The sequence below is a fragment of the Mobula hypostoma genome, chromosome 13 (assembly GCF_963921235.1).
Source record: "Mobula hypostoma chromosome 13, sMobHyp1.1, whole genome shotgun sequence".
NCBI classification, from domain to species: domain Eukaryota; kingdom Metazoa; phylum Chordata; class Chondrichthyes; order Myliobatiformes; family Myliobatidae; genus Mobula; species Mobula hypostoma.
This window is the reverse complement of record NC_086109.1, coordinates 30,287,792-30,306,390: the sequence shown is the minus strand read 5'-3', so window position 1 is coordinate 30,306,390 and position 18,599 is coordinate 30,287,792. Positions and strand designations below refer to the sequence as shown.

Here is an 18,599-nt window from a genome sequence, read left to right as displayed (position 1 = left end):
AAAAAATTTTATTTCAATCTGGGTGTCTACAAAAACTCAAAAGTAATTGCATATTATTTTCAATAGATAACAAAACTTGAAATAGAAGGATGGTAGAAGGAAAATCCAAAGCTACCACTCAGAAGGCACTGCATAATAATGGTGATTATAAAGGAGATCGTGTGATTTACTTGTACACTGCATTTGCCCACTATTGTAAGTGCTAGTCAAAGTACTTAGATATATGCTCATTACCATTTAACATCACCCCATTTTTAGATTATTTAAAAAATCCAGATGAAGAAGAGGTTGAGAGCTTGGAAAAGGGTCAGTAACACCATGAAGGATCCCATCCATCCTGCTCATGGACTGTTTGTCCTACTTCCATCAAGGAGTCGTCTATGTAGCATCCACGCCAGGAACACCAGACTCAAAATCAGTTACTGTCCCCAAGCAGTAAGGCTGATCAACACCTCCACACACCAACTCACCCCTCCACACCCCCAACCACGACTACTTTTTCATTTCCTGTCAGAGTCCTCATTTGCATAGACATTCTTTTACCTCGCACTTTATGGACATACAATCAATCTATGTATACAAGTTATCTTACATATTTATATTTTTTGTGTTTTTTATTATTGTGTTCTCAATCTTAGTGTGCTCTTTTGTGCTGCATCAGATCTGGAGTGCTAATTATTTTGCTCTCCTTTTCACTTGTGTACTGGAATTGACATTCAACAATCTTGAATATTAACTGGTACATGTCTGGGCAGCAATAGAAGAGCATTAAGGAGATAATATGAGACCTACTAAAGAAATAAAACAGAATGAACTGCAAAACAGTTAATAGAATGTGTAATTACATTGAAAGCTACATCCTTAAACATAAAACAAAATTTCAACTCTCTCAACTTAGATATTAAAATAATATGATCATAACCCTAATTTTCTTAACAGACAAATAACACCTAAACTACTCTGTATTTCCTAAAGAAACAATCTTACCTATTTTCAAATTAGGAATCACTTACTCACTATGGAAAACTATGGAACATTAGTATGAGCAACTCACTGTACACAATCATGGTGAATTAGTGCCACCTAATTAGGATCAACAGCATTAATCAATTTACTAATTACTTAAGAGGCATATTTCAATATTGTAAATTAGAATTGGGATCTACTGAGGTGTTAAATACTTTATACTTTATTGTCGCCAAACAATTGATCACTAGAGCGTACAATCATCACAGAGATATTTGATTCTGCTCTTCGTGCTCCCTGGAGTACAAATCGATAGTAAATATTAAAAATTTAAATTATAAATCATAAATAGAAAATAGAAAAGGGAAAGTAAGGTAGTGCAAAAAAACCAAGAGGCAGGTCCAGATATTTGGAGTGTATGGCCCAGATCTGGGTCAGGATCCGTTCAGCAGTCTTATCACAGTTGGGAAGAAGCTGTTCCCAAATCTGGCCGTACGAGTCTTCAAGCTCCTGAGCCTTCTTTTGGAGGGAAGAGGGACGAAAAGTGTGTTGGCTGGGTGGGTCGTGTCCTTGATTATCCTGGCAGCACTGCTCCGACAGTGTACGGTGTAAATTGAGTCCAAGGATGGAAGATGTGATGTGCTGGGCTGTGTTCACAATCTTCTGCAGCTTCTTCCGGTCTTGGACAGGACAACTTCCATACCAGGTTGTGATGCACCCAAGAAGAATGCTTTCTATGGTGCACCTAGGTTTATCAGGAATATATTATCTATTCAATTTATAACTTGCTGCTGAATTATGGGCCAAAAACCTCATATTATTAGAACTGTTTTCTTGTCAGATCCCAAGGACTTGCGTTATATGAGGTTGGTTAATCTCAAATCAAATTCTACAGGTTTTTAAAATCACGATTGCCTAGATTTTCTAGGTAATGGTGTATAACATACAATGTAGAGCTGACTGTACCAATTTTGCATTTCCAAAATTGCAAACTGGTAAACTTCAGACACCTAAATTGATCAGAAAGATCTGTTGCTCACTCATTGCAGTAGCTAGACCTCAGCATTTGTGTTTAGGTTAATGTGGAATGTTCTCCAAGCACTTTAGGATAGAACAATATGAGTGTTCACCTGAAAATATAAGAAATAAAATTATATTCTCACAGTTCATCCTCCAAATCTATCTGAACTCTTTCATCAAGTAGTTACATTTCCTATGTTACCTGTTATTCAACATGATTGGATTAGTTAAACGTGCACTATTTAAATTTTACTCATATTCGTCAGGACTCAAGATATTTAGAATATCACAACCATTTGGTCCACCAAGTCACACAGCTTACTCCTGGTTTTAAACTTTTGGTCTTCAGCCTTGCAAAACTGCAGCTCTTCCAAGTGCTCAACTGTGTTTTTCTTTAATATGATGAGGGATAATATGTCTCCATTTCAGGGAATGTGGTTCAGAATCCATTTAAACAATCTCCCTATATCTGTGTGAATTTTCTCCAGTGCTCAAATTTATCCTGTTTTCTCAAACTTGCAGGTCGGCAGGTTATTTGAACACTTTACATTGCCCTTATAAAGTTGAAAAGCAGTAGAATCTGGGAGAAAATTGATGTCAATATGGCTGCTTGATGGTTGATATAGATTCTATAAGCCAAAGGACTAGTATCTATAACTCTATAACTAATTCCACACATCTCACTAATCTTTTCCAATCTACCTTGTTCCAGGAAAACAATCACTTGCTCCTCACGATGGAAGATTTTACAGGAATCATACTCCTGTACCAACCGACTTAAATCATGCCTATTTAATTCCTTTATGCTGTATTTTACACATTATTATATTGCTCTTTCTATTCAGTATACTTCAATTTGTTTACAGTTCTTAAATTTCCCCTCTAAATTCAAAATACCATTTGCATTAGCATGTTTATTTTGTGCCATGACATCCAATGTTATATCTTAAATTTAATTAGAAATTTAATATTTATCTTTGGAGTACCTTACTCGGCAGTTCCCACAATCCCAATTTAATTCTTGCAATTAGGATACAAGGCTTCTCAACATTTTGCCAATTTCTAATTTATTCCACAGTCTTCCCCTGAATCACAAACCAATTAAGTTTAAACCATAATCTTTGACAGAAAGAAAGACTTGTATAGTAGTACTTTTCTCTCACATCATCTCAGAGTGCCATAGCTAATTACATACTTGTGAAGTGCCACACTAGACTGGCAAAGAGAAGCCAATTTGTGCACAACAAGCAATATGAACATTATAAGAACATGATCACCTCTTTTGGTTATGATAGTTTATTGATATGAACACCAAGTATAGCTTTCACAAATTTTTGGGTGCTTGGTTTAACTAAGATGGAAAGATCAATAAGACTGACAATGGCAGCCACAGCATACTCACTTACGTTGGGAGCTTCAGAAATTGTTGTACTTAAGTCTGTAAATTGTATCTTTAATCTCTGGCCTTCTGACAATAGAGGTGCTAGTAACTCTGCCACTACACACAATATGCCATGACAATTCAGACCACAAATAGAAAATAAATGCACATTTATGTTAGAATTGTTTTGGATTTCAGTCTTCTTAGATTTTATTAATGCAAACAAGATTATTAATCATGCTGAATAATTTTCCTGAATAAATTTCATCTGCTACTTAGAAGCAATTCTAATTTACAATTCAAGTAAAGATGGTCAACAAGATGGTCTTTTAGGGATTAATTTATACATATAGACTCAGAGGGGCCCAAATTTAATTTATGATATCTCTTTGGATACATACAACCTGCATTGAAGAGGAAAATTGGCCAGGATTCTATTCCTCTTCTTAAGCCCGTCACCCCTACTGATGCATAGGCTGCTGAGAGCAGCTCACCAGAGTTCTCTACCCTGGGTCAGTCTTTCAAGTTGCCCCCATGTGTAGCCCACCTTCGAAGATCCTTCCTCTCTCAGGGATGAGGTCTTTAAAGCTTCCGTTGGGGGTTCTGTAGCTCTAGGTTTTTACGGGATGGGGCTGCCAGTCTCAAGTCTAACCCTCCTCTTGTCACATTCAGGCTTTGGATCATCCATGTTCCATAACCTATCAAAATTCATTATGTCCATTTGGAAATGTATGCGTGTTTATGGCAAATTAGAACTGGCTGTCATGGACAATTGTGCCAAAATTAAATGCAAGATCATATCTGAAGACATCATTTTTACTTTAACCACTATATAAATTTTTGAACGTAGCACCCATCATCCTTAACATTCGACTCTACTCCAGAAGAAGTCAGTGTGGCAGTTTTTGAAATTATCAATCCAACTTAACAGTTTAGAAATAAAAACAATTAACCAATGAGACACTCAACATAATAAAACTGCAATAAATTATGAGCTGAGGAAAACAGTTATATTTTAGGGCTCAGAACTACAAGAAGACACTTTGGTGGATATGTAAAATTATTCAGCCCTAAACCCTTTGTTCACATAAACAAGTGTTACAACCAAGGATTTTGATCAATTTAACAGGGAATTTTATTTGTGAATCACATGGTCCTCCGCCCCCCCCCCGCAAAAACAGGGAAAATTGTAAAGCATAAAAAAACTAAAAATTCAAAAACTGAGATGTCAGCAGTTCAAAAGTATTCATCCCCTTTTGCTAAGGGTTTAGTTGAACCACCTCTCAGAGGTATTACAGCCAGTAGTCTTTTTTAGATAAGTTTCTATTAACTTTGCACAACATGATGAAGCAAAATTTGCCCAATCCTTCTTGCAAAATTGCTCAAGCTGTGCCAGGTTGGTTGGGAGCGGCAGATAACAGCAACCTTGTGGTCTTGCCAGAGATGATTGATTAGGCTAAGTCAGGCCTCTGACTGGGCCACTCAAGGACATCAATTGTTTTCATGTGAAGCCACTCCATGGTTACTCTGGGAGTGTGCTTTGGGTTGCTGTCCTGCTGAAAGACGAACTTCCTCCCAAGTTTAAGCTTTCTAATTTGAGGCTAGCAGGATCTCTCTGTATTTAGCAGCATTCATCTTCCCATTAATTCTGACCAGATTTCCAGTCCCTTCAGCTGAAAAGCACCCCCATGGGATGATGCTACCTCTTCCATACTTTACAGGAGGGAAAGTGTTACCTGACCGATGCATAATATTAGATTTATGCCACACATACTGCTTAGTTGAGGCTAAAAGTTCCACTTTAGTCTCATCCGCCCACAATACCTTCTTCCACATCTTTACAGTATCTTCTAAGTGACACTTTACAAATGCTTTGCGTGCAAGGATATGCTTTTATTTTCAGCTAGGACTTCTCCTTTGCTACTCTTAAATATTCTCCATAAATATTCTTTTTGTGCAAGGCCTTAAGAGTCTGTGAAGCCATGAACTTCATCTTTTCTTTTCAGCTAGCACTTCTCCTTTGCTACTCTTAAATATTCTCCATAGATACTCCATAAATATTCTTTTTGTGCAAGGCCTTAAGAGTCTGTGAAGCCATGAACTTCATCTCCAGTTGCAGCAATTGACTTCTGCAGCTCACTCAGAGTGTCTGTTGGCATCACAATAGGCTCTCTTACAAGTGCCATTCTTTTCTGGTGACTAAGTTTAGAGGGGTGGCCTGACCTAGGCAGTATGGTTGTGGTTTTATATTTTTTCCACAGTAGACTGTGCTGATCTCTAAGGTATGTTTAGTGCCTTTGAGATGGTTTGTATTCTTCCCTAGATTTGTGACTTATTATCAATTCCCTGTCTTGTCTTGAATGCTCGTTCGTCTTCATTTTGGTTTGTTCGCTTGAAAATCTACCGTACTGTTGGACCTTACAGGGAGAGGGGTATTTATTTTTATGAATTCATTGAAAACAGGTGATCCTCCAATTTTGTACATCAACAAATTGGGTGAATTGGTAAGGTAATACAAATACTGCACCTGAGGAAAGCTAGCATAGTAATGACAAACAGGATGAATACTTTTTCTGTTTCAGTTTTGGTTTTAAATATTCAGTAATTGTTAAAGGGTTTTGGATTTTTTTCTTTTGATTTGACGCAATGCACAATGTTTTATACATTAGATTAAAAATACTACTTCAACATTTTAATTTAGGAAATTCAGTAAAATATGAAAATAGTTGTGGGGGCTGAATACTTTTTCAAGGCACTGTATGCTGGATTCTGTAAGAAACAAAATAAATAAAGCACGATGTTATTCTTTCATAGCAATATTAAATCTAAAAAGTGAACAAAATGGCAAAGGAAACTGCAGATTTAAGATTATCAAAGGTGATCCTCATATGTCATTTTGTTTTACTGTTTATTACAATCACTAACAATTTAGATTCTTGATTGGTCAGGGCATGAAGGAATACGGGGAAAAGGCAGGAGATTGGGGCTGAGAGGAAAATTGGATCAGCCATGATGACACAGTAGAGCAGACTTGATGGGCCAAATGGTCTAATTCTGCTCCAATATCTTATGGTCTAATTCAATCTTTAAAATATTGGCATAAACTAATTCTGAAACTGAAATTCATGGAAAGGTTATGTTTCAAAACATCAGTTGCCAATTACATTCTTAGTAGTAGTGTGATTTTATCCAAGAGACCATTTTATGTACAATACTGGTTTATTTTAAAGCAAAGCAAAATATTGTTACCATTTAAATGCATATATTTTGCTACTTATGGGTCAGCACACATTTCTTCAAGTGATCTCACTGTATAGTCATAAAAGGATAACCTTATTAATGTACCCAAGTCTCTTGCTATGTATACCAACATATCATTTGCCTTTTTAACTTCCCGCTGTTCTTCCTTTCTTTCTCCTAACTTCCCTTCTACGTTCCTACTGAAGTGGATAACTTCACATTCATCCCTGTTTCACTGAATCTGTCAAATTTTTCCAATTCTTCAATCTGAGTTGCCTTGAAGCTTCTTTGCATCCACTTCATGATTGACAACATCACACAGTTCACCATTATCAGAAAACTTGTATTTTACTCCATCATTGATAGATAACTGAGGCCCATGCACTGATATGTTTGATACCGCACTAGTTACTGTTTGCTTCTGGAAAAAGACCATAAGACATAGGAGCCATTTGGCCCATTGTGTCTGCTCCACCATTTCATCATGGCTGATCCATTTCCCTCTCAACCCCATTCTTCTGCTTTCTCTCCAAAAACACCCATTTAGTTCTCCTCTGTTTCCCATCTATCAACCAATTTTCAATTCATGCCAATACATAATCCCCAATATTTTACATTTTACTCAGTTAATTCTCATGTGGGATTTTGTCAAAGCCATTTTGAAAGTCTAAGAATACTATATTCACTGCTTCACTTTTGATTTATTCCACAGGTTGAATTGTCCAACATTTTTATACATTTATCACACACAATTTCCCTTCAGAAATCTGTTGATCGTTTCCAAGCATCCTGTTATCTTACCGCTTATAATAGCTGCTTGATTTTCCTGTCTATTCATACTTGGCTAACTATTCTGCAATTCCTGTTTTCTCTCTCCCATTTTTGTTTAAGTAGTGGAGTTACATTCAACACCCTGCAGGGGTGTTTCTTTCTTGATTATGAGGGCAGACAGATAAATTGAGCACAGAGCTGCCACTGGCACTGATGTGCTTCCAGCGGTGGGCATGATGGTTTTGTGATCAAGTTGTTGGACTACTTCACGACCCTTACTATCAATTGGAAGGTGAATTCAATGATACCTGCAGAAGTTAAATAATCTGGAACCACAATAACGACAACCTTAAAACTACTAGATTGCCATAAAACCTATCTGGTTCTCTTATATTTCTTACAGAAATAAATCTTACAGGCTTATACACACTGGCTTAACTGTGACTCCAAACCAACAAACATGTAACTGACTCTGCTCTGAAATAGTTCAACAGTTACAAAGGACTGGTGAATTTAAACAGAATTGCTTGAATAAATTGCACTCTGTAAAGACCTTGGCACTAATATTAGATAAAGCAACAATCATTCCTGGTCAAAATGAAGTTGTAATATTCTCCTCACAGCTTAATTTTGGAGAGGCATGGCTTAGATCAGGGGTCCCCAACATTTTTTGCTGTGCAGACCGGTTTCATGTTGACAATATTCTTGCGGACCGGCCGATGGGGGGGGCGGGGGGGGGTGCGGGACGGTTGCCAATGGACAAGAGTAGCAGTCAAATATGCAAACAACAGGAATTCTGCAGATGCTGGAAATTCAAGGAACACACATCAAAGTTGCTGGTGAACGCAGCAGGCCAGGCAGCATCTCTAGGAAGAGGTGCAGTCGACGTTTCAGGCCGAGACCCTTCGTCAGGACTAACTGAAGGAAGAGTGAGTAAGAGTCAAATACGTTACATTTACCCAGAGTAAGACTACAATGACCATGAAGCCTTGCGCGGGCACCAGTGTGCATGCGTTATCTGCGCATGCGCGCATGTGCCGTTTATTTTTCTACAATTTGTTTTTGGCGATTCTGTTCGGAGGGGGGGTGTTAATCATGACCGGAATATCGGTGATAAGTGGCTAATACACTCAATTTCATTTCTAAAAGGCTTTAGCTAACGAATTTAATATTAAACACGCAGCGCATTTTCCTCGCATGAATATAGCGATAAGTCAATTATCAGGGGAGGACAGGGGAGCTTGAAGTAAGTGTTGAACAAACTTCCAGTAGAAGTGTCAGAAGCAGGTTCGATATTATCATTTAAAGAAAAATTGAATAGGTATGTGGACAGGAAAGTAATGGAGGGTTATGGGCTGAGTGCAGGTCGGTGGGAAGAGGTGAAAGTAGCGTTCGGCACGGACTAGAAGGGCAGAAGTGACCTGTTTCTGTGCTGTAATTGTTATATGGTTATATAAATCAATAGCATCATAACATTTTAAGTAACGTTTGGATATTAAACACAGCGCATATTTTCCCCGTATGAACTTATAAAATCATTGCAACACACCAATATCGCTGAATCAGTGGGAGCCCTGGGCTTGTTTTCCTGCAACAAGACGGTCCTATCGAGGGGTGATGGGGGACAGCGATACTCGAACGGGGTTCCTTATGTCCAGTCTAATCCGCAATTTAGTTTTCCTTACATTCATCGCAGAGATATGTTGGAAATGGAAGCAACGTTTTCGGTGCTTCCGTGGCTATCTCAGGATATTGAGCCTTGACTTTGATCCAGAATGCCGGCCGAGATGTTATGTCAAACAGACTTTTCAGCCCGCCGTTATTTGCAAGCTCGTGGAGTTGATCTCCTTCCCGCGCTGAAATGGATGACGCGTGGGTAATGGCTCAACAGTGCGTGACAGGGAATGAGGAAAGGTGCAGCTGACTCATATCGCCAAATCATATCGTTTCCTCGCGGCCCGGTAGCGCATGCTCTACGGCCCGGTGGTTGGGGACCGCTGGCTTAGATGAGCCAAACATTAGTCTGACTTTGCAATACTCCACAATGCAACTTTGTAGCATATGTTGCCTTGCCTTGCCAGTAGAACAGGTCCACAAGGGATTGAAGGATAGCTTTAAAACTGTCAAAATATAGGTGTCTCAAGTCCGCAGTGCAGCATCCAAACCTAGGAAGTCTCAATATATTTGGTCAAACATAGGCAAGGAACTTGCTACTGACTCTCACTTGTCCCATTCTGTCAGTTAATGGATCAAAACAACACTTACTATTACCTCTGGGTAACAAGGGTTACAGAATGCATTTTGTGTGGGAATGCTGCAATGCTGCACTTTTAAGTCCAATTTGGTAATTTCTTCCTTGACGAAGCTGACAGTCTAGAATGGGTACCAGAATGGGCTTGCAAAAAGTGTTGAGAGAACATGGATAGATCTTGCTTTTACAGTATTGACGGGAACAGTACAAATCTTGAAAAGTCATCTCTTCAAGATGCAAGTAGACACCATCATTGTCTAACACAATGGATTCTTAACAGAAATGACAGCTCAGATCTGTGTATAGATGAGACAGTCTGGGACATCAGAAGCAGAAATGTATTCCCCATAACATCTAATCTCTTGAGTTAGCATATTGATCACTCCTTCATTTCCATTAGTCAAGGGATCACTTCTGATCCTACAGGGACTGTAGAAGGCGTGACAGCAACAGGTCTAGCTAAAATCTGCAGTACAGAACTGTTTGCCATATAGCAAAGTGTCATAAAGGAAGGATATACTGGCTTTGGAGGCAATGCAGAGGAGGTTCACCAGGTTGACTCCAGGGATGAAGGGGTTAACCTATGACGAGAGATTGAGTCGCCTGGGACTATACTCTCTGGAGTTCAGAAGAGTGAAAGGGGATCTTATAGAAACGTACAAAATTTTGAAAGGGATAGATAAGTTAGAAGTAGGGAAGTTGTTTCCATTGGTAGGTGAGACTAGAACTAGGGGACATTGCCTCAAGATTCAGGGGAGAAGGTTTAGGACGGCGATGAGGAGAAACTGTTTTTCCCAGAGAGTGGTGAATCTGTGCAATTCTCTGCCCAGGGAAGCAGTTGAGGCTTCCTCACTAAATATATTTAAGAAGCAGTTAGATAGGTTTTTACATAGTAAGGGAATTAAGGGGTTATGGGGAAAAGGCAGGTAGATGGAGCTGAGTTTACGGAAAGATCAGCCATGATCTTATTGAATGGCGGGTCAGGCTTGATGGGCCGGATGGCCTACTCCTGCTCCTATTTCTTATGTTCTTATAAAACAGACATGGCTAAGCAACCATACAATCAACAGATTAAAGTTCAGTAGCCCTAAAATATCATTCGTCAAAGCCATTGTGCAAGTATCAGCAAGTGCAATGAAAAGGTGTACTAATTCATACAGAGGACAACTTCAGCACTGAGATCTATATATTAGATTTTGTTTCTATACATGCAAAACACTCCCAGATGTATCCACTACCAAATTACCAAAACTTTGAACTTGGTACATCTATAATACAAGTGAGCAATGTGTTTAAGCCTACGACCTCAAAGTTCAAAATAAATGATGCACAGCCAGGACTTAAGAGGGGAAAAAAAATGAAGTTGAAGAATTTGTAGTCATTTTCAGCCTGAACTGCTGAGTGGATTCAAAGTCCTTACCAAAGAAGCCAGTCTTTAGCTAACTATTCACTCCATTCAATATAGCCGAGTGCTTGCCACAATAAAAGCTACAAAACCTGACAACATCCTAGCTGTGGTGGCGGTAACTGTTCCTGAACCTGGTGGTGTGAGAATTAAGGCTTCAGTGCCCTCTGTCCGATCATAGTGGTGAGAAAAGGACATGGCCTGGATGGTGATGATGGCTGCTCCTTTCTTGTTGCAGCACTGAACAGAGCAACAGGAAATTTATCAAACACTTTCCAGGTTACCAGCAACAAGAATAGGTATGGGAGACCAATAGCCTTTAATTTAAGTGCATGCATTTAAGTAGTCAAACTTTTACTTTCAGTCGGCTATCAAGGTGCCCTTGTTATTTCTACCAGTTATATACAAGGTATTTGTGAATTACTGTATTGCTATTCTTGAGGATGGGAATGGTTGCCAAAATAACTCAGTCATCAGTGCAATACAAACAAGTAACTGAAAAAAATAAGTTCCCATCACTGGCTTTTATTCTGCTAAATCCCATTCTCTCCACCTACCCGCAGCTTGTGAATGGCTTTTTGGTTTTTTTGAACCTTGTGAATGATCCAAAACTATGATGAAAAGTACTTTGCAGAAGGGGTCCAAACTTCTGTAAAGAGTGTGTAAAATTCGTTGCATCTAAATTCCATTCATCAACTCTCTGGGAGCAATTCCAACCAGGATTTGGAGCCCAGTGAAAAAAAAAAAGAAAGCATTTGGATGAGGAGATGTGGTGTGGGGGTGTGTGGTGTTGGAAAGCAGGACTAACTATCAACTGATATGCAACACAGGAAGGCTGTAGAGCCACAGGAACCTTTACAAAAATGTACTATTTGCCAAAAGCCTCTATTAGATGGGAGAATCCTAAGTGGAGTAAGCATGAAAGAAAACAAATTAGTCTTAAAACAAGCATTGAACTACACATTGGGTCGTGGCTCAACTTGAGATCAAGCCAGTTGACTTTCTGGTGTTCTTGAAGTGCAAAATACCTAATCCTAAAACAGTAATCCTTAAAACAGTAAAAAATACTAAATAAAATTGATTTACTGTATTCTAACTCTTTCTGACAACACGACAAAAGAACTGTTCAGCTAAATGTAACTGTTTACCAACCAACCATCGTGAAAATCTAATTTGTGTTATTGGTATGCTGCTTAAATATAACCTTCTGGGATTTAGTGTTCTATCTGGATAGTGGCTTTTGACAGAAAATTCAACAGTGCATGACTATTCAATTGACGCGTATGGGTTTACCTTTAAATTATATGACAAAATGTTAAACTGGTTGTGATACAACAGCAATACCTGTTTGTAAAACCCCCGTGACAATGCTCTCACAAAACAGATTCAGAATTTTCTATCAAATTTAATCAATAGTTGACACAATTATCATTGCTTGTACTGTAAACAGAATGAAAAAATAACATTCTATATTTCCAGCAATACTGAGGATTTTCAGGTAGATACTCAATTAGATGGAAGCAGGAAACAACATCAACATCAGGAATTGAGTCCCAAGGACAGAGACACAGTATCTTTAGATACTGTCTGATACCCTTATGTGCCTCAATCCACTAATTCCCTCCTAACATATCCATCTACAGGCTTACATAATATTTCATTCAATTCACCTCCATCATTTGCATAGAGGAGTTGAAGGGGAAGAGGAATAAATTTCAATAAGTCACCTTGCAACAGAGCCACTTTCTTCGTTCCCTTCCTTTAGTAGGGAGAAGGCATTTCATGATCAAAACAAACCACAAGTGACAAAGGAACATGCAAAATCCCAATGACTTTAATAGAGAGTTAATGGTTATTACTATGGAGTTTATGGCTGATGATGATGTAGAGACCACTGAAGATGATTACATAATCTTATTGATCTCTCCTTCCTACATGCACTTTCACCCTTTTTCCACATTCCATCCTGAGTTATGAACTGCAGATTCACTTCATACTTGTGCCTTCCATCTTTTAACTGGCTCAGTCTCCTGGCATGGCTGAATGGGATCACAGTGGTAAAAAGCACCTGTAACTTGAGTCCATGTCTGTAGCCATCAGCTTAGAGAATGGAATCATGTACCAGTCAGAGCAGTTCAAAAGGTGAGTATTAAAAAGGTAGATACGAAAGCAAATTTGAGTAAGTAAAAAGAACACAGAAAACAGTGTGCCTTTAATTTGGAGGAAACATATGACAAAATATTGAGCTTAAAAGGAAGCAGGAGACAAAGTGCCAGTGATTAAAAGAAGTTTGTAAAACAGCCCTGGTAAGGGAAAATAAAGAGCATGGGAGACAGTATGTTAAAGAAGTATGGGAAATAGAACCCTCATGAGCTTAAACAAGCTTTTGGTTTAATTAAGCTGCCAGAGAATTAAAACTAAACAACATTCAGGGTAAATAAAGCAGTAGGCAATTTAATAGTAATTGTATTCATGGTAAATTCTGTAACAGTTGATTGAGTTCATCTCATTAGTTGACGTGTCAAAGCACAGATTACCAGAATGTATAACATGTGCTTTCTGGATGTTTCACATGTCCTGGACAATCATTGGTGCACGGAATATCATCAAACGGTGAGGTGTAACTTTGCAATTTGGACCTTGAACAATAGCTGGAGTTACTGTGGTCTGTCAGTGAAGTCGAATGTTCATGAAACATTTGTTTCAAGAAGTGCAGGTCTGAGAGAGGATGAATGGCTGCTAGACAGAAGGGAAAAAAAAACAGGTGGTCCAGGAAAACAAATATTTAGCTTCAAGTACTGTTGGAGGAGAGGATGCCCCTGGAAAGTGCAGCGAAAAACTTGGAGACTATGGTACCAAGTGAAACGCAAATAGACAAGGTGGGAGAAAAAAGATCAATGCATCCGCAGTTAGGGAGTTCTAAAGTGACAAGTGTTTCTGTGGTTGCAGATATGATTCCCGATTGTACATTTTCTCCCAGGATTATAAACATCGTTGAGTAGCTACAAATAATTCTGCAGAGGAAGGTGAACAGCTATGGGTATACTCCATACTGACAGCAATGACACATCTTGATCATAAAAAAGGCAAAGTTCTGCAGGCACATTCTGAAGAGCTATGTAATCTCCAGATTACTCATGTGCCATGGGTAACTGAGAAGAGAAATATCATGACAGTAAAGATAAGTATGTGGCTGGAGAGTTGTTATACTATAGAAGAAAAAATTTCAATTTCCAGGGACACTGGGGCTAGTTCTACGGGAGGTGGAATCAGCACAAGTCACAGACAGATACCTTTTGTAATCTAGAAACCTTTAACGATTGATATCTTACCCCTTTTGTTGCCACTCTATAAACTTAAGTTTCCATTGATACTTACGAGCTAAATACTAGCTTTCCTGATCCATTTACCTTTTAGCTCTGAGCACTGAATGGTGGAGAAGTTTCACCTGGAAAGTATAGTTGGAACCTGGACCACTGCACCAAGTATAACAGTAAGGTTAACTGAGGGCAGTGTATATGTGGGCTTGTAAAAGTGCCACATAACAAGCATAACATTTAAGACCATGAAGAACAATGGGGCTGCAGCAGCATGAAGAGAAAACGAGCTAAGTTATGGCAAACAAAGTATATTTTTGGACAGGATGAAAGTGTATAATATAGGTTCCTACTAACCGGTGCATGGGCCATTGCTTTTCCTTGATATATATTAATGACTTGGACATGGCATAGAGGGAATTGTTTCCAAACATGCAGATAAAGAAAACTTGAAGGTGTTGAGAACCATAAAGACAGTGAGAAAAGACTTTGAAGGTAAAGACAGGTTAGTTGAATGGGTGGATAGTTTGAACATTAAGTTTCTTGCTGAGAATTAAGAAGTGTTACATTTTGAAAATGAAAATGAGAGTAGACAAAATAAGCTGGAGAATGTAATTGTATAAAATAGGTGTACGAGTGCATAATCTGTAGAAAGTAGCATGGTTGATTATGAATGGACCTAAAAGCCTTCACTAGATTCAGAGTTCCTTAATGGGGATAAGCTCTTTTAGCTAGATCAATGGAGTTCAATTTAGCAATGGCTAAAATACCGTGAAGACCAATCTTATTATTTACCCTCTCTCCAAACTATTCATAAAACCAGATTTCACTATTTTATTTATGTATGTCTATGAAAAAAAGGTTCAGGATAGGTTCCCTTTGTATCCTTTTGTCTGGTTAGGCTTCTGGGAAGGGTTGTTGAAATACTCTCTATATTACAACTGTTGTATAAATACAAGACTTTTTATTGATTTAATAACTTTATACAACATATTGAAATGAATATACATCAATAATTTTGGCAATCAACTGTGAGTATTAACAAGGTATTATTACTTTTTTATCTTTTTTAATTATAAAAACAATGTCTCTAACCTTTGAAAAGAAAATATCTATTGACATGTTTATTTGATAAAATTGGCAGTATACGTTTTATTTTAGAGGTGTCACAGATTCACAGCTCTTTAATTGCACTGAAATTTCATGTGAAATTTCCAAAAATATTTGCACTTTTGTTTAAAGTCACCTTTAAGGTAGAACTAACTGTAAATATGTATGTTTTTATTTATTATAAAACTTTGCTAAAGTGTTTCTACTTGTAAAAGTAAATCTACTGTATGATTCATGTAGAGATTAATTGTTATAATTTTGCTTATAGTAACTCAGTTTGAATAGACGTGAGGTAATAAAAGACACTTGTGTTGATGAATATTAATCAACATATAGAGGTTGTTTTTTTAAATTCCAGTATTTGACAACAAATTATAAGTGAAGTTATGCCTTTATGTATTTAAAATAATGAACAAATTCATAATGGATATTGGATGACTGTGATCATATGTCCAAAGAGATAGTGGCTGCACACAAGTATAAACTTAACAAGAACAGCAATATCATGATGGATCAATGCTATTTATTAGAAATTTTGAAATCAATATTTATAGAAGAAACTTAGTATTATTATTCACAAAATTGAGACCAAAAGTATTCCAGCATTATTAGTTGATTTCATATTAAAAGCATAAGAATATTATGGGTGAAGAGGTGTTTTGATTGGACTTCAGGATGAATGCAGCAATGCATTGGTGTGGCTTATGTGAAATCTGATGCAGCCAGTATTCTAGATAACAATTTTTTCCTTAAATGTAGGGAGCAATAAAACAAAAGCTAAAAAAAAGGAACTAATTCTTCTGAAGGTGCTAAGCAGTGTGCAATTAAAAGCAGTTAAATTGTTTGCATAGCATCCTTCAACATAATCAGGGCATTTCAAAGCATTGTACCATCCTACAGTACCTTTGAAATATGGTCAGTTTTGTAACAGATGGAAAACAAAAGCAACTTCATGCCCAGCAATGGTAATGAGAAATTTTTAAACTAATATTAAGATTTTGCTTAAAATATTAGGAACATTTCCTTGCTCTTCTTGAAACAGCACTGAGAGATTTTTTTTTTCCCTTTCAATCAAAAGTGCAGAGCCCCATCTCATATAAAGGTGCAATGCTGCATCAATTCTGCATTGAAAAGCAGGCTGGACAGTTTTCTGAAATACCCGAATTTGGACCTGCATTCTCAAATGTCTAATTCTAAGCTGAGAATGGTACTACACAGTCAAGTCTGCCACTTAAATTACTCCTATGTCCATTGGTCCGAGCAGGCTTATATTGGTTTTAGGTGAACTTTGATTACAGCATCCTAAATAGTCTAAGTAGACTGTTGACAGTTAATAAATAGGCTACTGAAGAGGTAATTTAACAATATTACATATATTGCAGTTCTTGAACAAAATTTAATTACTTACTTGAAAGTCATCTTCTTCCAAAATTTCTTTCCTCCATTTGATGAGGAAGGCAGCACAGACATACAAGTGGAAATGAGAAAATCCCTCTGGCTCTGACTGCAAGAAAATAATATCAACTGAAGTTACTTTAGCGACCAGAATGCCCACTGGTATAAATCATTAAATTTTCAATCTATTGCAGGAGCCAAGTGAACACAATAATAAAACACTATCTCAATTTATCAGATGAGCATGTGGCAGACACCTAATATTATCCAATATGGTTGATAAATGCTTCTTCTTAAGTAAATTTGGAATAGCTTAAAATAAATAAGCTAAAAATTAAGACCTGCTGGTTAGTTTCTTATATTTAAAGACTGATTAATATAGTTTAAGACTATTCCTATTGAATTCTGACAGGTATAAGATTACTTGTTGAAATATCTTTCCCATACTTCACTTTGTTAATACAGCCTTAATTTGAAATGATCCTGCCAAATATTTCTAGTTGCTAAACAGGGTTATTCACACAATAATCTAATTTTACATTGTCAAGAAGGTTCAAATTTTCAACAAATCAGCTTATTCTCCAGTGGTACAAAGTTATTGCAATTAGTTGTAACACTGCAGAGCAGGGACAGAAAAATATAGTAAGCACTGCTGCTTCTCACAACTATTTATTGATTCATGTCTGAATAGTGCACTCAGTCATTAGATATGGGAAAACCATGACAAAGTTGCCGACATTTAATAAGTGCACTACAACCTACTACAAGACTCGTATGAATATTCCTCAATTAGGTGAAGCAGATGTGATACAATATCTGTGGAATCCTACTTTCCTTATAAGTATAAGGAAGAAGAGAAAATTACTGAGAAAAGAGCTATAGTTAGCCTAGAAATGTTGCAACCTGCATTAAGTGTGAAGAAGAGGCAGTAAACACACTGGTTACTTAAAACTTAAAATGGAAGGTATTTGAACGATTGGCTATTCTTAAAATAGCTGAATTCCCAAAATAAGTGCACATGCATGGATTCTAGTTTTGTTTTAAAGAACAAAGAAGCAATGCATTTTAGGTTGCTAAGAAACGTAAGAAATTGCAGCGATTCTGGTCAAATACTTCCCATCTTCCTTATACACATGGATGGTATCAGAGGACATCAGAGAATGCAGGGATGAACCCCAGTCATCTTAATGTCAATGAAATCTACAGACACCACATAGCATTATTTCAAGGCAGGCAAAGTCAAAAAAACATAGCTGCATCATAAATGAAACAGAAAGTGTTCATAATTCTCAGCAGTCTACATAATATCTGAGGGAGAAAGAGATGGCAAATTTGGCCTCTCCGCACATTCTGCTGAATATTTCCAACATAATTTGCTCCAGTTCCAATTTCGAACACCTGCATGATTCTGCATCACAAACTACTTTAAAATCAAAAATACAAAATATTCTTGCATACTTGACTTCGTCATTTTACCCATGATAATATCAACCATTTATGTGATTTGCTTTTAAATGTATAAGAGTTTTATCAAAATATTGTTTAGAGATTACAAAGTGACTACTTAGTGAATCTAGAATTTACAAACGTCCCCTCAGTACGTAAAAATGCAAGACACAATTCACTCACACACAACCGTGAAGAAAAGCAAGTTTGTAATAATTAAACAGTTGTACTTCAGGACAGTTATGATCCTAGTGTTTCACTGCTTTAATCCATAAAGGATTTCTCAGACTGTACTTC

General features: G+C 37.4%; 1 protein-coding gene across 5 annotated transcripts in view; it reads right to left on the bottom strand.

Annotated features, from left to right (window-relative positions):
* LOC134355515 (TBC1 domain family member 22B-like) overlaps nt 1-18,599 on the bottom strand; it is a 373,010-nt gene that overhangs the window by 3,750 nt on the left and 350,661 nt on the right. For all 5 annotated transcript variants that reach the window (XM_063065500.1, XM_063065505.1, XM_063065503.1 and 2 more), the window contains one exon: nt 16,870-16,965. In XM_063065500.1, coding sequence (XP_062921570.1) covers nt 16,870-16,965 — 96 coding nt within the window. The remainder of the gene's footprint in view (nt 1-16,869; nt 16,966-18,599) is intronic.